This window comes from Scaptodrosophila lebanonensis, unplaced genomic scaffold (genome assembly GCF_003285725.1).
Source record: "Scaptodrosophila lebanonensis strain 11010-0011.00,11010-0021.00 unplaced genomic scaffold, SlebRS2 tig00000155-arrow-arrow-pilon, whole genome shotgun sequence".
Taxonomy (NCBI): domain Eukaryota; kingdom Metazoa; phylum Arthropoda; class Insecta; order Diptera; family Drosophilidae; genus Scaptodrosophila; species Scaptodrosophila lebanonensis.
Window position 1 is genome coordinate 1,194,730 of NW_022060594.1, and position 22,918 is coordinate 1,217,647.

Consider the following 22,918-nt stretch of genomic DNA (forward strand, 5'->3'; position numbering starts at 1 on the left):
TAGCTTTCTAAGGAAACACCGATTCTATAGCAAGAGAACGTAAATATGATGATTAAATGTTCCTTAAATATAGTTTCTGTCTTGGGATATTTTAAAACCCAACGCTTTGTGAAAATTCAGATAATTTATAGAATACCTATTTCGTAATGCTATGAATTACAATAATTTTAGTAAAAAGTCTTAATTCTAGAATGTGTTGTAAGCCATGATGTTTGGCCAACGATATAAGTACACTTAAGTTAAAGTTAAGTATCCCCCCGCCGTTGCCCCCCCTAGAAAAAAAATTGTCCATATAAAGTCGACCACACGTTCATTATTATGACGCACTATTTCGCCTTAAAATGGATCTGAGTTGGATTTGTTGAAGTTTTTTCGTTTGATCAATGAATGCATAAGTTATTTTTTAAATGCATCGTGCATTATTTATTCAAAATTTTAATTTTTTGGCCTCCCCCCTTTGGTAAAAGCTGCCTACGTCCTTGCATATCCATATGTATATAGCACATAGTTTGTGGCATCTCAAGCCCCATAGAAGGGTAATTCCTCGGAGTAACAGCAACAACAAAAGCAAACATATGATAACGATTTGCAGCGAGCGATATGAGGGCGGGGCAGGCGCACTTGTAAGGCTTAGAACAAACACACATACATACAAGTATACGAGTATGCATATGATATGCAAGGCAAGGGCAAGGGCATGGGTGGGGGAGAGGGGGATACGGCGTGACGAGAGAGGCAATTCGCGCTCGCTCACTCACTCTGATGAAAAGAAGAGGCAGAGGAAGAAGAGGCAGAGGAAGAAGAGACAGATGAAGGCAGGCAGGCAGGTAGGCAGGCAGGTGGTGTAACTTATTTAGGCACTGACGATGACGGCAATGACGACACAGAGGAGCGAGAAACAAGTTTCACATGCACATGTATGTGTGTAGTTGTGAATGTGTGTATGTGTGTGTGTGTGTGCGTGTGTGTGTGCGTGTGTGTGTGTAGGGCAGCAGCTCCCATGTGCGTCGTTTGTTGTGCAACAAAGGGCAAGACGTAGTTTTTTGTTGTTGCTGTCGTCGTCGACGTCGAAGCCAGCCAAGCTGTGCGCTTGTGTAACCTGATCTTCACACAAGTACACACACACACACACACACATACACACACACCGACACATTGACAGGGCAAACAATAAGCCAGAACAAAGCACTTGAAGCTACATATTTCAAACAAGATCTCAGCGAGCTAATCAAGAAAACTTATAAAAATTATAAAAAAAAGAATAAAGAAAAGAGCGTAGTTTATGGCAAATACAACAACAACAACAGCAACAGTATGTGCAAACAATTTTTCGTAAATTACATTTGCAAGGTCTCAGAAGCGAGTGAAAACAACAACAACAACTACGACTACTATAGATACATATGTACATATATACATATGTGTGTATGTGCACGAAGAGCGAATATTCAAAACTATCGAAAGCACGCTCCAGCGAACAGCAGCCCCAAAATATAAAAAAAAAAACAAGTAGGGAAGCTAATGTCGGGTGTCCCGGCTTTGAAATACTCTGTACATATGTTTAGAATAATTATAGAAATACAAAAAACTAAAAAAAAAACTATGATCTGTGATTTTACTTAAACTCACGTAAAGGGTGTATAATTGCACATTTACATAGCAATTGCGTCTGTGTGAGCGTGGGCATGTCTATGCGTGTCTATTCGTGTTTGTGTGAGCACTATTTTGTGAACTGTTGATAGTCATCATGGTCTATTTTCTAAAATCCATCCAATTAGTCTGGAAGTGATATCCGTTTTTTACGTTGAAAAGTGGAAATACAAAAATCACATTTTAACCATTAACCACTCGCCGTATTCACTTGATATGGCGCCGTGCGACTTCTACCTTCTACCGAAAAAATGCATTTGCCCATGAAAGGAAAGCGTTATGCAGACGTAGAGACCATTCAAAAGGCTTGCAAAAAGCTGTATTTAAGCAGAAGGAGACTATTTTGAATAAAATAAATTGATTTTGCCGAAAAATCAATTTGTTCTGTTTTTTTTTAAAAGTCCTGTTTTGGAACACTTCAATAAATTTTGGGCGTTTTTTAAAAAAAAATATTCAAAAAATGTTTAATTAAAATAAAGAAATTAGACGAAAAATAAATAAAGAAAACCAAATAGGTAATTATTTTAAATAAATATGAGTAAACAAATAAAAAGTACAATATACAAAAATTGAAAATAAAAATTAAATTTTTCAAAATTCGAAATTCCAGATAAAATAGATTCCAGCATAATAAATATAAGCGGGGTCATAGGTTAGCTTCAGGAAAAAAAATGGACCTGGGACCATCCAAAAATTATGAGCTAGGATGTTATAATATTTTAAGCATCGAAAACAATTCAAATTTTTATAGCCTGTACCCAAAGGGTGAAAGGCTATACTAGTTTTGTGCGAATGTATGTAACACACAGATGGAGGCGTGGCAGACCCCACAAAGTATATATATTCTTGATCAGGGTGAAAAGCCGAGTCGATTTAGCCATGTCCGCCTGTCCGTCCGTCCGACTGTATGAGCGCAAGGAGCTCAGAAGGTACAAGAGCTAGAGTTACCAAACTTGGTACATGTCTTCTATGTATGTATTAAATAAATTTTCCTAATTAATTTAATAAATTAATTAAATTTTTTTTAATTTAATTTTTTTAAATTAATAAAATAGTTGTTCCATTACATACTTTTGAAACCACTTAACACTATGAGTTGTTGAGGTTAAGAACATTTAGCATTTGAATTATTGCTAAATTAGTAGAAAATACACATAAAAGGATAATGTACATACATATGTATATGGCGAGACTTGATTATTGAAAATTGCATGTATTGATTACTCCAAGGCAGGCGCTGACCCTTCTTAAAATATCACTCTATACTTATGTACTACATACATAATACCTATTGATTAATGGTTCGCATAGCGCCGCTCTCACGGCCATGTCCGTGATCATTTCTCTATCGCTGAATTGAAAGCACCTAGCTGATATGTGCTTTTGTCTACTATAAGTATATATTATAATATATAGTATGTATACATATTTGTCTGGAGGTATTGGTGTATAGCTGATGATTATGTCATTGCGTCGTCGTTCAATTGATGGACAGAGCTTATTAGTATGTTTATAGTTGAAGCGTTTAAATCTTAAATAATTTCGTCAATTTGTATTTATCAATATTTTAGACGATCGAAATATGTGATAGAAGGTTCTGCGATAAGCTTTTTAGTCTTAAGTTCTTATACCAGTGTTATGGAAAGTAATGCTGAAAACTGACAGAGGAATGCGACTGTCGAGCTTAAGTTTTTGAAAATTTCCCATATATATATATATATATATATATATATATAGTTTTAATGTAGTTTTAAATATTATCTACTATGATATGAAATTCCATTATTTTTGCCAATTGTTCTATACTATTCCGAAAGAACAAGCAAATCAAAAGATAAAGAAAAGTGAACTTGTAACTTCTACTTGTATTGGATAATAATAGAATCTTTAACAAAATCAAATTTTGATTAATTGATTCTAAAACATTGCTAACACTCGAATATTTCAAGGCTCATTGGGCAAAGGGTTGCAAAATTTGAAGAAGAAAAAAATAGGACCGTTGAATGAGAGCATTTACATAGATGGGTGGACGGACATTCTGTGGTTAAGTAACTTGTGGTTACTCGGTGGTTGCTCACGCTGATGCCAGCGGTACCGGCGCTGGCGCTGGCACTGGCTCTGATGTTGGTGGTGACTTTTTAAGTATTCTTTTGTGCACGATTATTTCTTTGGGCCGAGAAAAAGAAGCGGCATAAGAAGACGCTAACGAGAGACGTTTTAAAGGCGCTGCTTAGGCTAGTAGTGGTGGTAATGGTTATGCTGGTGGTGGTGGTGGTGGTGCTGCTGCTGCTGCTGCTGCCACCACTGTCACTGCCACTGTTACTGCTATTGCTATTGCTGCTGGTGGTGGTAATGGTGGTGTGAAGCTTTTTGGGCAAAAGGCTTTATTGGGTGGTGGATTTTCTTCGTCTTTGCCGCTGCCTGCCTCAGCCAGCCTCTGCTTCTCCCCTTTGCTTTACATTATTGTGCTGATAACAAACGCACGCCTAACACCAACAACATCAGGCAACATGCTGGTTGCCATGTGAGGGTGGCGTCAACGCAGACTTCGGCAGCGGCAGCAACGAGTCTATGGCTTCGAGGCTGCCGATTCGGTTAATGTGTTATTTTGGGTGGTCGTAGAACTTTTAGCAAACAAAGAACGCGCCCTAGCAGCATCAACAGCAACAACAACAACACAAAAAGCGCATGCAATGCCGATAAGCGCAGCCAGCAAATTGATTGCAGCTCTGGGAACAAAGAGCAGCGCAGCCGCAGCAGCAGCCACAGCCATAGCCACAACCTCAGCGGCTGCAGCAACAGAGAGGTCGGTTGCGGCCACGCGTCGGCTATTTTAAAATTTCAAGTGGAAACACAAAAATTGCTGTGAGCGACCGACGCGTCGCAAAGTGGCAAGCGGCATAAAACAGATGCATCACACGCACACACACAAACACTCACTCACTTATGAACATGGAAAGGGAGTCAGCGAATTCTTATCAGTCAAGTTTTCTGCATAAAACAAGAGAGATATGCCAGACTCGATCCCGTGCGGCACTCGCAACAACACAATGCTACACAAAGGAGTCGCTGACTAAACCAGACCCACACACACACACACGCACACACACAATCACACGCCAAGGCTGTAGTTGTGATTAATGTTGCTTTGCTGAGCTAGTTTGTTCTCTCTTTCAAACACTCTCTGGCCTGTTTTTATACCCTGTACCCGTAGGGTAAAGAGGGTATATTAGGTTTGTGCAAAGTATGTAACAGGCAGAAGGTATGCTACCTTCTCCGACTCCGACTCCATAAAGTATATATGTATATTATGTGTATATTATATGTATAATCAGCATAACGAGACGAATCGATCTATGTCTGTCTGCCTGTCCGTCCGTCCGTCTGTCTGGATGAATGCAAGGATCTCAGAAACTATAAAAGCTAGAATAACCAAAGTTGGTATCCAGTTTCTCCTAGGTCCGAGAAAGGACGAGTTTATTTTTTGGAATTCACATCCCCCCCCTTACATTTCTACAATTGTTTTAAATTTCATCCGAATAGGTCAAATTTGAGAAAAGTTATTAAAAGTTACTGCAGCATCAAGTTCGCTCTTCCTCTTCTTCTTTTTGCTTCTGTTACGGGCACATTGTATAACTCAGCGCCGGAAATTTGTCTGGGTACAGGGTCGGGCTCGCTTGACTGTAGCGTACTCTCTTGTTTTTGTTTTTACTTTTTCTTAAATTATCCAACTATTTTTAATAATGATAGAGCCGGAAACGAAAGCTTCAGAAAGTACAGTTAGCAACAAAAGTCAGGGGAAAAAAAAAGAAAGCAGATGCGGGCATTATAAAATTGATTTTTTTGGTCGGGCAGTCTCCGCTATAGTTCCCATTAAAAATAACAAATATTTGTTTCTGGTGAAATGAAATACTTATTATACCACACAATCCCTGTTTCGTACTCTTCTCGCTTTTGTCTCTTCGATGCCCCAAAAATCTTTGAAAAATAGTATGTATATCTTTAATGGTACATTATGACAACTTTGAAATACACAGATAAAGATACATTGGACAGATCTGGTTCTAGATTGGTTTGTTCTCAATTTTTAGCGCATTCTATGCCAAACGCATATGGGAATCGCAGCAATTAATTCAATTCAGCGTTCGCCATTCATGATTCCTGGCGCAAATAATTCCGAGTGCATAAATTCTAATTCTCTTCTATGGCATTCATTCATTTATTTGTATGCGTTCGTCTGTCCGCTGCTGTCTCTCCGGCATCAGAAGAACGAAACGAGCCAGTTGTGTCTGTAACCAGTGTTGCGAATTCAACTATTTTCCCACCGGTCCTGAACGGTAAAAATTTCAATATTGCTGCTGGCGGTTTTTTTTTAGTCTTTTTAGAAGTTCCACCTAGTTTTTTTTTTGTTTTACAAACTAAATACCAAATCGAACCAGAGCTGGGCAACTAAATTTGTTTTAAGGAAATCGGCATTTTACCAGCATTATAATTATTTTTAGCAATTTCTAGCTTGTTTCAATTGCTAATTTAGCTGTTTGTACACCAAAGAATTAGCAACACTGACTGTGAGCTGTCAGTGAACGCAGCATACACAAAACATATTGAGAGAGAGAGAGAGAGAGCGAAGGCGAGTGAGAGGCCCAACTGTCTGTTTGTTTGTTGCATCGGCGACTGCACTGAGACAGCAGCCGCGACGCAGGCGGCGACGTGATATCGTCCATGCAACTAGTTGTGCCGACGCCAGCAGCGATGCCGACTGCAACGCATTGCATTATTTTTGTTGTTGTTGTCGTTATTCGGGTTGAGGTGGGAAAGCGGCGTTGTCGGCATTTTGGTTGTTGTTATTGTTGTTTTTTTTCTTTTTGTGTTCTCGCACAAAATAATTTACAAAGTATTCTGAGCGCTCTGCGTATTATGTGTAAACGTATGTATATGTATATGTGTGTATATCGGTATGTATGTATGTATATTTATGTTTGTGCAGGCGTTCTTTTTTCTTTTTGCCGGTTTAGCTTTATTGCAAGTGCCGTTTTTATTATGTTTGCATGTATAATATATTTGTATGTACATATGTGGTTGTGCACTTTTTGCGTTGTTTTTATAAATAACAAAATGATTATGAAATCGCTATAAAACGTAAGTGGTCGGCGCATGCATGAATGCGTGTGTATGTGGCTGTGTGTGTGTGTGTTTGTTTGTTTGTATGTATATGTTAGTTTTTAAAACGCAAACGAAATCAATTTGCACATACAATGTACATACATTTTGTATACGCATTTGTGTGTGTATATGTATGTATGTTGGCATAGTTGAGGGAGAGAGAGCGACTCTGTTTAACCCTTTGTCGCTAGAATTAAGCTCGCGTCGCTTTTGGAGGTTATATTAATAATAACCACGTGAACAAAAATAACAACAGCGAACACTAAACAATGGCAACTAACATTAAAACACACTCCACACAAAACAAAGCACAACAAAGGCAGCCCCCGCCAGTACATGATAATATGTGCAAAAACATATATATATATACATATGTACATATATGTATGTCTGAGCGATAATCAGAAGTATTTAACTAAACAAAGCTCAAATTTGTTAAGCCGAAAATGTTTAACAATTCCATAATTTAAATACCTTGCACCCCAATTTTGCAATCCATCAGGAACAGAGTTTTAGTGTAGCATTGTGATATAGGACTGACATGTTTGAACAAATCTCAAATCAGTCTGAGCAAAACTTTATCATTTCAAATAGTGTTTCATATCCCTTTTTGGCCTTGTACTACTTTCCAAGATTGGAATTCCCCGAACTATCTGACCACTGCAACTGTATGAATTGACCGCCAAAACACTGATTCAGAAACGCATTTGCATATTTATTCTTACATCGCCCCGACGGGTTCTTTCCCTCGCACAGCGATAAGGCCTACAACGTAACATGGGAATACATATTAATGTAAATAAATATCTACATACGTATATGTACCTATACCTATACATACAAGTATTTGTATTATCACATTGCATTGTGAGGCATAGAAATTCCACACAAAACGTTGCGTCATTCAGATTCAGAATAAATGGGAATGTGTTAGTAACTTGTTTGCCAAATCCATTGACTAATGCTGATCTAAGGCGTAAAATATCGCTCATTGCAAGTAAATAAATATTGATCAACAGCGATATTGGCAATATTTGTCACAAGCATTACGGTTCGGAAAAGTTCTAAAAATTGTTAAAAGTCACTCGGAATAAAAACAAGAAGCCAGGAACGTTTGTAAGAACTCGCTTTCAATAACTTTAAAATGGAAAATTAAACCAAACGGCAGCAGGCCTTTCAGCCTTTCAATCAAATGCTTTTGCGCATGGCACACCTGAAGGGTTAAGGGAAAGGCAAGGCAGCAAAGAAAGAGAGGAGAAAAGAAGAAGAGCGCAGCAAAGACAATTTGATTAAACTAAGCTGCGTTGCCAACTTTCCACGAGACCGGAACGAATTGAGCGAGGGAGCGAACGAGACGTAGAGCCGGTCCAAGTGCAAAGCAAAGAGCGGGCGGTGAAGAAAGATAAAATTATCTAAGCGCAAACATGCCACAGATAAGATGGCGATGATGATGGCGCCAGAGAGAGAGAGAGAGAGCGAAGACAGCAAACACTACTCTCATACAAATTAACGGACACAAAAGGCGAAATAAGAATGGGAATGTCACTGTCGAGCATGTCCGACTCTTAAATACTCTTTATCTACAACAAACTTATGTTACATTGTTGTACGAAAATATTAATTAAATGAAATTCTTTATGGGATCAGAATTAGATATATAAATATGTAGAAATATAATTATAAATAACGTGTACATTATATAACTTTGAAATTTCACACCGTGACGGCAGAAAGGGGAGATAAAAATAATAAACTCATGTTACCTAGAGACTAGAAGGGTATACATAACAAGTTTGATTACAGTGGTTTTAACTGTTTTCGCAATGAAGGACTTCCCACACTGGGATACAAACATATGGGCAGACCTAATATACTCATTTGGCCCTTCGGAAAAAGGGTATCAAATGAAAAGAGAGACAGAGAGCGGAGAGGACAAAGAGGCTGTGTGGATAAAATTTCGAAAGAGGATTTAAGCTATGCGGGCAGAGTACTTACTTCTCTCGATGCAATAAGCAAATGCGATCCTTTGCCACTTTCAATTTTTTGGCTATGATCTTCTTAAGGTTCTCCACGCTTATGTGAGGCTCGACGCTGACGCCAAAATTGCCGCCAGTTGTGGTGCTGATATTGAGGTTAATTATGTTGCTGCTGATTGTTGTGGTTGTTGTTGCGGATGTTGCTGTGGAGCTGCTGCTTCTGCCGCCATTGTTATTTGCCATTGGCAGCACTACCATGGCCGCAGCCTGCGATAAATGTTGCAAGGTATTAGCTGCTCGGCTGCTGTTGTTGTTAGTGGGCCTAGCATTTTGGCCGTTGCTGCTGCTGCCAGTGGCATTGTTGTTGCTACTGCCACACCCAGCACTTGGCATGTTGCTGTTTATTGGTGTTGTTGCGGCGGTCGCCTCCTCATTTTGATTACAACTATTATTGTTGTTGCTGCCTGCCCCTGCTGCGGCGGCATTTGACGAGTCTGTCGTCGATTTATCCATAATTTGCGCTCTTTTTCTTCTTTTTTACTGCCTATTTATATTTATTTATTTTTTATAATATATATTTTTTTATTGTACCATGAGCTACTTTTGTAACCCAAAAAAAAATTTAATAAAATCACATATAACTGCACACACACACACACACAAACAAGAGAAAAAAATATGCGTTGAAAATGGCGTAACGGCACACGCGGTGGCGCTGGCTCTCGACTCCTCTGGTGTTGGTTCAATCGATTTTGTATATACACCACACCTAACACACACACGCACAACACGTAACAGACGCACACAGAGAAAGACGACGGAGACGACGCTGTTGCTGTCAAACACAGTTACGTGTGCCGAACGAGAGACGGACGCGTGGTAGGCTTCTCTTCTTCTTCGTCTTCTTTTTTTTTATTAGTCTTCGCTGCGTTGCTTCGATTGCGAAACAGTTTCACACGCACTAACTATAAAATTTCGATTAAGAATGATTTTTTTTTGAGAGTGCATCTAAAATATACAGCAGTACGAAAATTATGAATTGATTGAGATGTAAATTTATTTTAGATTTTTATAATTTTTATTTAGATATTCAGTTTGCTTCACTTCTTTAAATTTGAACCACACACACACACTCACTCAATTATAGTAGCAAGTCAAACGGCGGCGGCAAAAAAAAAATTCAACTCACACCAGCGACTGCGACGACGACCAACGAGCGACTGTTTACCGTTCGCAACGATGGCAAAACAAAGCTAAAATGTAGCGTCGACGTCATCGTCAGCGTCGACGTCGCATTGGTTGAGCACGTTGACGTTACGTTTTCAGCAGGCATTACGTTTTATGTTTGGGGTTACGTTGGCAGGCATGTTAAAACCTAACTGCTGTTAACTTTGACGGTAAACATATGTACATGTATATGTATGTATGTATATGCATGTCATTCCAATATGTTAAGCATATGGGAATTTCAACTAATTTGCCTGAAAATAGGGAGTATAAGTAAACAGCAAAGTAAGAGTACTAACATTTTCCTATTTTTATTTTAATCATTTTGTTTTTGAGAAGTATTTCAAAATATAAACATCAGGCATTACGTTTTATGTTGTGGATAACATTGGCAGACATGTTAACATGGACGGCAAATATACGTACACATGTATGTGTGTGTATGCACATACTTATGTATATTACTTAAAAATGCTAAAGTACAGAATTAAATATATTTTTTTATGAACAATTACATAGCACTGTAATTTTATATGGATGGCTTGTATTAAATTTATATTAATACATTTTTTTTAATCGCAAGCAAACGGTTTTTGAATAGGTTTCGAAAGCCAAACATGCTGCCAGCGGTGTTTTTCTTCGCTAACGTGGTTCCTGCCGCGGTTGAAAAGCTCGAATTTATTTCTACATACATATTTCTCATATTTATCTGTGATGTACACACGCTGTACAGGCCTGAAAGCTCAAAAGCTTTAAGCCAAATAATATATATATTTTTCTCTATTGCACATACGTTCAAATTTAACATAACGTGTCAATGTTGTCTTTCATAGGCATTTCATTTAAACAGTATGGTTCTATTACCTAGAAATGTCATTCATTCACTGTTATCAAAATTCTTATATCGATGTAGTGATATAGTATTCTCATCCCCAACGCCTAATTAAATGGCGAACCTGCGCAATGAAAGTTCCAAGGTTGTAACCATTCCTTCTCTCTTTCTACCATATTACTAAAAATTGCCATGCATGTGTCCCTTTAGAGCTTTTCCTGCCAAATACGTCGCACACACGTGCGCTTTCATCGATATTTTCATTTGCTTTATCGATACATCGACGTTTTCAAAAAATCACTTCAAAAATCACTCTTCAATTGAAAAAAGGCTCATATTAGGGGGAAAACCAAATATTAAAAACTCATGCCAAAAATGATCTTAATCGTAACTTTAAAAGAACTCGCCCGCTTTCACGCATAAATGAAGAATAAATATTTTATTACAAATCGGTGCATTCGATATAATTGCAATGAATATTATATCGCGTTTTACTTAAGTCTTGCATATTAATATCGATATCGCCATATCGATACGCATCGCTATTGCATGCAGCCCGCAATTGGGAATTGATTGTCAAGCCGTCCACATTGATACGCGGTTGGTCTCAATTTGCTTTAAACATGTGGTTTGGAGTTCATCAAACCTTGTTAACCTCTTGTTTTATTGCAGGCAGCAGCAATAACAATAATCAAACGGGAATAGCACACACACACAGGCCAGAGATATACGCGTTCAATTTTAGGCGAACGCCGCCCGCAGCCAAAAAGAAAAGAATAAGAAAAACAAAAAAAAAAGAGAGACAACTTGACAAAAATTAACAACAGCAGCCGCTAAAAATAATACGCAGTGGCAAATTAATTGCAAATATTTGGCTTTGCTTTTGTTTACACAGCGTGAGCAGCTTGAGGAGTGTAACTAGTGTGAGTAGAAAGCATGGCAACTAATGTGAGCGCCTCAGGCGATGCTGCCTACATAGCCAAGTCCTTGTTGATGCCGAATGGGAAGCCAAACGGTTTTGTGGGCAGCAGCAACGCTTTGGTAGATGAGAACGGGGGAGAAGAGGCCACACAATTGCAGGATGGTCTCAGCTGCAGTGAACTATTTCTGAACGGTGAGGGCCTCACCTACAAGTAAGTTCCAAACCAATACACACACAACAACATAACTATAAACAATGAATCAATCAATCAATCAAATATGCTGTGTTACTTTTCGTCTCGCCTCCCACTCATTTGTCTATCCACACAAATCAAATCATCATTGATCGTGTCCGTCTCAGTGATTTTCTTATACTGCCCGGCTATATTGATTTTGCGGCCGAGAACGTTGATCTGAGCTCGCCATTGACCAGAAAGATCATATTGCGAGCACCTTTGGTTTCCTCGCCCATGGACACTGTAACCGAATCGGAGATGGCCATTGCCATGGCGGTAAGTAGAGCAGATCAAATAAAACATAGATATATGTATGTATACAACATGAGATGAGATCGCACATCGCCGCACGATTAGAAACGTGGTGGCGACGTCGCTCCACAAGTGTGGTTGTAATTGAACACTCTTATGCGCCTCTAATTTTGCAAATGTTTTCCCCGCACACGCCGCCCTTACGTCGCACGACGCGCAGCTTTGTGGTGGTATTGGAATAATCCATCACAACTGCACGCCGGAATATCAAGCATTGGAGGTGCACAAGGTTAAGAAATACAAACATGGCTTCATGCGTGACCCATCGGTCATGTCGCCCACGAATACCGTCGGCGATGTGCTCGAGGCTCGTCGCAAGAACGGCTTCACCGGCTATCCTGTAACAGAGAATGGCAAGCTGGGCGGCCGCCTACTGGGAATGGTCACGTCCCGTGATATTGATTTTCGTGAGAATCAACCGGACGTGCTGTTGGAGGACATCATGACCAGGGATCTGATCACAGCCCCTAATGGCATCACTCTCCCGACGGCAAATGCCATATTAGAAAAGAGCAAGAAGGGTAAGCTGCCGATTGTAAACGAGGCTGGCGAATTGGTGGCGATGATTGCGCGCACGGATCTGAAGAAGGCACGCTCCTATCCCAATGCCTCGAAGGATAGCAACAAGCAGCTGCTGGTTGGCGCTGCCATCGGCACCAGGCATGAGGATAAGACTCGTCTACAGCTGCTGGTCGCCAATGGTGTCGATGTCATCATATTGGACTCATCGCAGGGCAATTCCATTTATCAGATCGAAATGATTAAGTACATCAAGGAGACATATCCCGATTTGCAGGTCATTGGCGGCAATGGTAAGCGCAACCACTAACCGAAACATTTGTCTCACAGACCCAAACTAATAAACGCATAACCCCCTTTCCTCATCTCTTCCTCCATCTCTCGTTCGCTCGCTCTCTCGCTCTGCTATCTCTTCCGCTCCCGCAGTGGTGACACGCGCCCAGGCCAAAAATCTTATTGACGCCGGCGTCGACGGCCTTCGTGTGGGTATGGGCTCCGGCTCCATTTGCATCACCCAGGAGGTGATGGCCTGCGGCTGCCCGCAGGCGACTGCCGTCTATCAGGTCTCCACCTATGCCAAACAGTTTGGAGTGCCCGTCATTGCTGACGGCGGCATCCAGTCGATTGGGCACATCGTTAAGGCTTTGGCGCTCGGCGCCAGTGCTGTTATGATGGGCTCCCTCCTGGCTGGCACTTCGGAGGCGCCCGGCGAGTATTTCTTTTCGGATGGTGTCCGCTTGAAGAAATATCGTGGTATGGGCTCCCTAGAGGCCATGGAACGTGGCGATGCCAAGGGCGCTGCCATGTCCCGCTACTACCACAATGAGATGGACAAGATGAAGGTGGCGCAAGGTGTTAGTGGCAGCATCGTGGACAAGGGATCGGTGCTCCGCTACTTACCCTATCTGGAGTGTGGCTTGCAGCACAGCTGCCAGGACATTGGCGCCAATTCTGTACAGAAACTAAGGTGCGTACCGTTTTAAAATAATCCTTTGTTCCACTTTATATTGCGTCGTCGACGGGAATAGAGGAATAGACTATAAACGTATAACTAGGATAGTCTCTCTGTGTACAGTACATTTGCTTTGCGGATTATCAGCACACAGCTTAGACAATTGGAGCTAATGAAATCCGGAGACAAGTTTCATTCGATGATGCAGAGAATTCAACCCCTAAGTAGGGAAAAAGGCATATGGCTTGAAAAAGTTATCTTATTGTTAATGCCTGAGTTAGTTAAATATGAAATAACCGGACTTCTTTAATACTATACTTGTACTCTCTTATACTATTTTTTTTTTTTAAATAATTTCTTCATATATCTGCATTCGATTTTTTAAATCCTCTACCTCAGGGAATGCTATAAAGGCTAAAAATTGAAATCTGAGTCGCATTCAAAAGGCTTTACAATATTCTTCTCTAAAATGGGTTTATTAGGTGTGCAAAGTATGTAACAGGAAGAAGGAAGTATATATATCTAGTCATGTCCGTCCGTCTGTCCGTCCATCCGTCTGGATGAACGCCTGCATTTCAGAAACGGTTGATCGCACATTGACCAAACTTGGTTTATAGACGCTCCTGGTCCCTAAGTTACACGAGTTTATTTTTTTTTTATTTTCCCTCCCCTCTCTCCGCTACAGAATTTTTTCTACTGTAGCGTTCTCTCTTGTTTCTTTAAATAATGTGATATTCCGAACAATAATGTTTGGTTAAAGAGTGTTCTATCGGCTTTAGGTGGAATATTGAATTTGTTTTAAAGGGAAAAAAGTAAAGAATTAAAAAATCCCAAATCCATAAAAAGAGAATTCCGTTTTTGTGGAAATAAGATTATAGAAAAAAGCGCTAAAAACATTCTGGTCCGGTTTTTCGTTTAGATATACAGCTTTTAAAATTTGTATTAGTACATTAAATGCCAAACACAAATTATTGGAGTGGCCATTGACTCGACTTTTAAGTTTGTGGAGAAGATAGCCGGTTAAAAATTGCATTATTTGGAATGAGGTCCATTCGGCTATATTCCAGGAACCGCAAATAATGATTATTATTATTATTTTTTTAACGAAAAAATTATTCACTTAAAAGTAGGAACTTTGAGAAATCGAGGAATTTACCAATATCATTTTTATATGATTATCAATGCATTTTCCCCATGATGTAAAAACTTTACATTTTTAGTCATTCTCTCAAAATTTAATGATTTATTATAAGTTTTACTTATTCATTGTCTTTGAGCAAAAAAATTAAAACTCGGAAAATAGTAATTATTCTTTGAGTTTTTATGATCAAAAATAAAACTCAAGCTGTAATTTTGCCTGAAAATATTTGCTTAAGGACGTTTTTTGTAGCCCAAAACTGTACTACGGGAATTCGTCTTGGCTTATTGTTTAAGGATACATATTAATTTTGTCCTTATTCCCGATGAAAAAGATAAGAACAATTACAACTTAAGGTTTATTTTTGATAAAAAAAAAAAGCTTGAAGAATAAATATTTTATGAGTTTTATTTGTTTGCGAATGAATAAAAGTAAACATTATTTTCTAATTTTTAAAATAACATAATGATTACAGTCCCTGCTATTTTTTGAGTTTTTAAAATTGTGGCAATACGTTTTGTAATGTCCGTTTGTACGCCAGGTATTATATTCGACCATTCTATATCCATATGTCCTAGAACCCAGATCAGCTTAATTTTGTTTGGGTATTTTATGTCGTAGTGCCGGATCGGATCTCACATAAAAGGTTGCTTGTGTTGTAGAGATTAGACTATTTCAACACAATAATACTAAAAAAATATATTTATCTTTACAGGGAAATGATCTACAATGGCCAGCTGCGTTTTATGAAGCGCACCCATTCCGCCCAGCTTGAGGGCAACGTGCACGGCCTTTTCAGCTATGAGAAGCGTCTCTTCTAACATACACCCTGCGCTGCGGCGCCTGGCGGTACAAGATCGGAACAGCCGGGTATACCACAGCAGCAACAACAACCGTAGCAGCAACAGCCAACCACCAGCGGACTTCGTACGACACTATAAACGGAAATTATCTTGTATAAGGTATTAAGTAGTGGTTAGACATTTTATTCAAGTACTTTATAGGAGGCAAATTATAGTGAACGGTTTTATTTCGATTGCCTAGCGATTCCCAACTATACTATATATATAGAGAGAGCATTCGAATATCCCCAGAACCAATAAACACTGTTATAGGATCAGAGCAAGCCTGTTTTTTATTCTACATTCGAATGCATATGTATAGCTGTTAAAAATGAACATATAATGTATACGTTTATATCTATTGAACTAAAGAGAAACGTTTAAACTTAAATTTTAAGATATTATCCCGCGCACACACACACACACGCACATATGTACTAAAGTATGTGAAACTATATACATACAATATATATGTAACAATAAAAATTGTAATCAAGTTAAGAATCTAATTTTCATTCGGTTGTAAAAACTTGTCTCGCCAGCTCGAAGGGTCTACCGATGTCATCCATCAAGACACTATTCAGTTTCGATTAACCTATTTGGAATCGAAATTCTTAACATTTTCGGCTTGAAATTCAAAAGTACATTTCAAGGACTTCACACATACGTACGATGGGGATTCATTTATTTGCTCTTTTAAAAGCTTTGGTTTCTGTTCAATTTTTTTTTCGATGTTTCGCTCCAGCTATCGAATTAGGAGCTTCATGAAATTAATTTGATTTATAAGAGTTTGTCTGTCCGTATGAACCCTTGGATTTCAGATACTATAAGGGCTAGGGACACCAAATTTTGCACACAGATGCCTTGTATATGTACGTAGGACAAGTGTATTTCACAATTTTTCTCCCTCCCCCCACTCTTTCGCCATTTCTAATTTTCCATAACTCCCGTAATTCTTGGAATTTTTCAATGAAATTTGATTATTTAAAAATCATGATTTCACACATCATCTATACAGTTTAAATTCGTTTTTTCACCCACCTTTTCTTTGGGCTCTGGACAATTTATTGAATGCGCGACTCCAATCTATGCCTCTCGGAAATGGAAGAGACCAGAGGTTAAGGCCTGCCTCTTGAAGTTGCCCATTCCTTTCGAAAGCGCCATGACAGGGGACGCTTAGCCGCTCCTATGACATTCAAAATTTTCCCATGCACCCCCAGAAACCATTCTAATTTGTCCGCTAGGTGGCGCTAGGAAAACAAAAATCGAATTTACGATCTAAAACCGTTGGAGCCTCGCTACAGGACGTCACAAATCTGCTATCAGTTTCTATCCTCTATCCCGTCAGCAAGAAGAAATAACTTTGCATAAACGATTACCGATATTTTGATCGTAAGTATTCATATTTTATTATCTTTCGAATTCATTGTTAAATATAAATAAGTTGCGTTTACTTAGAAGCATTTTTTCTGTAAAATGCCCGACTAGTTGTTAGTTAGTTTGCTTTTAAAAGAACTTTTATGATTATGTGTATCTTGAGATAAATATTAGTTATACATATATGTATGTATGTAAATATATTAGTATATTAGTCAAAAAAATATTATTGTATTGTTGTTGTTGTTGTTGCTGTTGTTTAATGCGTAACTCACATAAATACACGATTTATTAATTTTAGTTTCATGTGCGCCCTTCAAATGCAGCTGATAAACCATTTTTTAAGGACACTTTCACAAAGCTATAGCCATGCATACATACATACGACTCGTACATACCTATTTACGATTGGAGACCTCATATGTCACATATAACCAATGATACCAATGGCTTTCCAATTATGGATTATTACTAACAATTTTGATTATTTCGCTTATAACGACTCTATTCAATTCGATTCTATTGTAGAATGTGTTCTGGTTGTTCCCAAAAAAAATATGTATTATTCCGTCTTAGAGAAAGTACCAGGAATACCTTTACTTTCTTATCAATGAGGGTCAGTTTTAAAAAAAAAAAAAAAAAGCTCGGCTCTATTCTATAGAGTCTAGATTGGAGGGAGGGAAATTTGGTGTCCCTAGCTCTTATAGTGTCTGAGATATAGCCGATTCCATTCGTATAGGAAAATCGGAAAAACCCCATAGGGGGAAATGGGGGGGAATCAAAAAAATAAAACAAACTTGCACACACATAAGGCATCATTGTGCAAAATTTGGTGTCTCTAGCTATTATAGTCTCTGAGATCCAGGTGTTCATACGGACAGACGGACAGACAGGGCTCGAGATAGATAGAGATAGAGATAAGAAATGTTTATTGAAACTACAAATAATCTGCGATTTTAAGTCAATAAAATACCCACAAAAGGTATTAATTGACTCCAAAGACATCCGTTAATTATAGTATTTGAGAGAGGGCCGTTCCCACACACAAACAAACGTACAGACAGACAGATCTGTTTTGAATTCAGCATATACTATTTCTATTTTTTTGTGAGAATTACGTATTTTTAAGAGAGAGAAAATACTTAAATCATCCTCTATTTAACCAATTTACTTTTATATTTAAAATTCAATTTAAAAAAAAAACCTTAAATAGTATTTTATGATACACGTCGGTATAGAATATTTAAAAGAGTTGACTACACTAAGCAGTAGATTGTGAGAAAGGGAGATGCCTAGCAGCTGTTCATAAAGACGTTGATGCTCTCTTTCGTAATTGGTAACCTTAGAGTATCGTCCACTGACTTCATCTGGCGAATAGTTCCGCCTAGAAGATACTACATTAGCCGAATTCAGCTCAGAATCTGAGCCGTCTGTGAATATGTTAGAGACATGCTGGTCCAGTCCTTTGCGTCAGCTATCTGATCCCAAAAGTCTAGTCCATGTTCTTCTAGGCTCGCTGGCGATCGAACTGTGTCCGTAGCTCTGTAAGCTTCAAAGCTTCCAGAGTCTGTGCGCGGACTTCTTGGATGTCTAGGAGACTGACTCTTGGCACCACATCCAAATCTTTGGTTGGGATGGATCTGAGGCCTCTCTAATCAGGCAATAAATACAATTGTACATGCAATAGAAACCAATCATTTCAATAACTCCCAAATTATTATGTTACATTTATTAATTATTAGTTTTATTGCATTAAATTTGTAAATTAAATACTCCACTCGCGCTTTTTCATAACTATTGATATAGCCGTTCATATTCCTGTCTTCTTTTTTTTTATTAAGAATCAGTTTCTTCTATTTTCTTCTCCCACTCCACAGTGGGAGCATGTCTGACTGGAATCTGTGCGAATCCAGGAATACTACCAAAAATAAATCCTCTCTCATTGTAGTGTTTATCACAACACCCATCCAACCCATCCATTGTAGGTAGTACGCCGATTTATATTCTCTCTGAGAGTCGAGCAGGTAACTCCGGAATCATAACGGACTGCCGTAGATATTTTAACGAGTATAGCCGAATAGGTCAGACACATCGGTACACAAGGGCGTACGCAGCTTCTACCAAAGGGGAGGGGCCAAAAAATAAAAATTATTGATTAAATAATGTACGATGCATTTGAAAATTAATTGTGCATATGATCAATGAAAAAACGTCAACAAATCCAACTTAGTTCCATTTTATGGCGAAATAGTGCATCATAATAATGGCAAGATTTTTTGTAGGCCCCTGCCCTGCCCCTCCCCCCTGCCTACACCTAGAGAGGGCTGCATCGGATACGAGCCATCTAGGGAGTCTCACGGCAAACATCCTTTCGGACGCGGAACATATTCGTATGCCGCTAGACTTCTTCAGGCTTCTGAAGTGCAGTCCAGCAACGTTGGAAGAACATCAATCAGGACCTGAACTCTCTGCTGTAGTGGAGGTATGTACGAACCACTACCTGGCACCTGCTTTCACTGTAACTGTCTAATACTCAGGAGAGTCAGGAATCCTTCCCTATAGGTCTCGCAGGCACAGGAAAACTGCAGAATTTATTAGCAGCTCTCAGAGAGAAACCAAATGGACTTCCTCAGGTCTACCTAACCTAACCCGTTGCCATGGAGACCTTACCTATAACTCTTCACATCGCTGAGAAATATACTTTTGCAGTCCAATAATTTGCTGACTAATTCAATATTTGATTTTAAACATTTTCGAAACCCTACTCTGCGATCATTTTTTCACCTCAAGCGCAAGTCTTATGTACGAGTATGTATGTATGTGTGCATATATATGTAGGTGTGTAGAAGATAGAACTAAGTATGTATGTATAATTTATGTATTTATGTCTGTATGTATGAGTTTCTCTAAAAACAATGCTATTGAATGGGAATACTTGTACATATCTATGGACATATTGTGGGGGAAAGCAAGTCAGAGTCTAGGTCTGGGCCAGCACACACACACACACACACACACACACACACACGCACGAACACGAACGGACGCGCACACACACGCACACACACTCATGCACACGCATATCAAAAATATATAAATATAAATATATGTATGTATGTATGTTGTATATTATGTATGTATGTATATACCACTATAAATATGTAATTAAATAGGTGTGTATGTACATAGTAGTAGGGTTGCTTTTGTGTTGGACACCCTAGTGGGTCGGATTATCGGGGGCCAGTGCATGCCACTTCTCATGGAAGTGATCGGGCAGCCGAATACAGTCGAGCCACTGCTGAAGGCGCTCCCCCTTGCTCTGGGCACCCAGCTGGAGACTGCCCAGGAAATCGTTGCTCTTGCCCAAATCCTTGTCCCATACGGTTAATATAAGCATCTCCTTGTTGAGGTCGTGGGGACTCGCCTCGAAATAGAACTCCTCGTTGTAAATGGGATTTAATGTTCGCCATTTGACGCTTGTCTTGTGCTTCTTATTCTTGTGCGCATCGGGCTTAAGTTGTCTGGAAGGAAATTAAGAAAGAAAGCGGCATATGAGTTCTGGAGTAATACAAGTATGTTATTTTATTACATATATAATATTATATAATAATTCGGCAGTCTTATAGATATATCCTAGGGACATTGGGGTCGGGAATGACTAAATGGAATTTTTATTCAAAGTTTTTAAGAAAATGATGCTACAAAATCACCCTTAAATGAAACAAACTGTCTGCCGATTTAAGCATTATTGATAAATACTTGTATGTTTGTCCCAATTGATTACAAAATATATATAAAGTTGAGAGACAGATACCAAATACCAGATACCATATAGCCTAGTTTCTTCACCCACTCGATAGTATGAGCATGTCTGCATGGAATCTGTAGGAAATAATAGTCGTAGAGCGTGCAACCCATCCAGAAAAACGACCAGCATTGACCATTTTGAGGAATTGGTAAGTAATGCCCTCCCTAAACTACAAATTACTTTTTTTGTTTCCCTTAACTGCCAGCGTTACATGAAATCTAGATGATTCTTCTAAATCTAACCCTGTTGTGTATTTGATAAGTGATGTAATTTTTTTAAAAGTCGACAAAGACCTATATCTCGCTCTGAACAGATCTGACTGTTCAGTTATCAGTTGAAATAGTTAGTTACTTGAATGTTTTTATTCAAATAATGAGCTCATCTTCTAGGAGTACGTCGTTAAGGAATTCTATTTCGGAGGCAATTCTTCTGTCACGCACTCTGAAAGTGCTCCAGTCGTTAGGGGAAAGTCGACAAAGACCTATATCTCGCTCTGGACAGATCTGACTGTTCAGTTATCAGTTGAAATAGTTAGTTACTTGAATGTTTTTATTCAAATAATGAGCTCATCTTCTAGGGTTACATTTATCTTTAAAGTTGGAGTACGTCGTTAAGGAATTCTATTTCGGAGGCAATTCTTCTGTCACGCACTCTGAAAGTGCTCCAGTCGTTAGGGGAAAGTCGACAAAGACCTATATCTCGCTCTGGACAGATCTGACTGTTCAGTTATCAGTTGAAATAGTTAGTTACTTGAATGTTTTTATTCAAATAATGAGCTCATCTTCTAGGGTTACATTTATCTTTAAAGTTGGAGTACGTCGTTAAGGAATTCTATTTCGGAGGCAATTCTTCTGTCACGCACTCTGAAAGTGCTCCAGTCGTTAGGGGTTGGTCATGCATAGCGGCTTGATCATACGATTATGAAGATATCACTCCCCGATCCTTTTAATGGAATAAAATCACTTACATCCTGAACCGTCAAATGTCAAAGAGTTCCCATATAATCAGCAACAGATAACTTTAAAATGCCAGAGGAAGGGCGCTTAAAATAGATCATAACCTATAAAGAATTAATCCAGACCTTTTGGGCTTTTCGGATTAGGAAGTTGGCTCACTATATCATGAACTTGGTCCCCCGCTATAACATGGAAAGGCATCACATCTTTTCAAATGACTAAATGGAATGCCCGAAATAATGCATTGAAAGACCTATTGATCCAAAACAGCTAACTCTATTGGAACTTGGTCCCTGTCGTCGCAGTTCCTTAATACTTACAGCTTGACAAACGGATCGGAGCTGCCATTGTTGTCCATAGCCAGCAGATTGATGCACTGCTTCACATTGACGACGAGCGCCCGACGCTTGGTGTTGTAGCAGAGAGAGATGAGCATCTTGCCGTTGGGCCAGTTCTGCGACAAGTCCGCCTCATTGCTGTACTGATCCTCAATGCCCAGCGGCACTGAGATGCGATATTGTGTGGTACTGTGTACCTGGAGTGGAAGAGTGATGGATGAAGAGAATTGGGATGATCTGAAAAGTTGTCACATACCGTGGATAGACAGACCTTGGCTGCGCCTAGAAAGTCATGCCCATATTTGTCATCATCGAAGAGTGCCACATAGAGCAGGGAATTGCCCAACTCCTCGGGTTCAACGCCCACAAACTGGAGCGTCTCGTTGAACTCGGGGTTGCGGGTCTTGTGGACCGTCTTTGTGCGCTGCCAGCGCGTGTATTTCGTATGCCCCTCGGGCGTTACAATATTTAGCTTGCAATAGGGATCGGTCAGGCCGGCGGCATCCATGGCGGGTAGATCGCGGGCACGCACCATCGTACAGTCCAGACTGTGAAAGCTCTCCCGATAGCTAATTGCGATCTCCAGCCAGCCCAGTAAGGGATCCCGACAGTGCTGCTGCTGCTGCTGCTGCTGTTGTTGTTGTTGTTGTTGTTGTTGTTGCAGCTGCTGG

At 39.3% G+C, this 22,918-nt stretch overlaps 3 protein-coding genes across 3 annotated transcripts in view; 1 reads left to right on the plus strand and 2 right to left on the minus strand.

Moving 5' to 3' along the window:
• LOC115629491 (midnolin homolog) overlaps positions 1 to 9,987 on the minus strand; it is a 56,111-nt gene extending 46,124 nt beyond the window's left edge. Inside the window, exon 1 of the mRNA XM_030525965.1 lies at positions 8,809 to 9,987. Within this exon, the coding sequence (XP_030381825.1) occupies positions 8,809 to 9,302 (494 nt within the window). The 5' untranslated portion in view covers positions 9,303 to 9,987. The remainder of the gene's footprint in view (positions 1 to 8,808) is intronic.
• Positions 9,988 to 11,355: 1,368 nt separating this feature from the next.
• On the plus strand, positions 11,356 to 16,260 carry LOC115629486 (inosine-5'-monophosphate dehydrogenase). Its single transcript, XM_030525957.1, has 6 exons — positions 11,356 to 11,448; positions 11,521 to 11,981; positions 12,131 to 12,281; positions 12,478 to 13,129; positions 13,263 to 13,803; positions 15,642 to 16,260. The coding sequence occupies exons 2-6, from the start codon at positions 11,785 to 11,787 to the stop codon at positions 15,745 to 15,747; spliced, it is 1,647 nt and encodes a 548-aa protein (XP_030381817.1). The 5' UTR covers positions 11,356 to 11,448; positions 11,521 to 11,784; the 3' UTR covers positions 15,748 to 16,260.
• A 4,102-nt stretch (positions 16,261 to 20,362) lies between these two features.
• LOC115629530 (rabphilin-3A) lies at positions 20,363 to 22,881 on the minus strand (the record flags this gene model as incomplete). The annotated part of the gene is made up of 3 exons (XM_030526006.1): positions 20,363 to 20,666; positions 22,230 to 22,444; positions 22,504 to 22,881. Coding segments are annotated over 3 exons (897 nt in total), but the record flags the coding sequence as incomplete, so codon positions are not given.
• Positions 22,882 to 22,918: the final 37 nt, after the last annotated feature.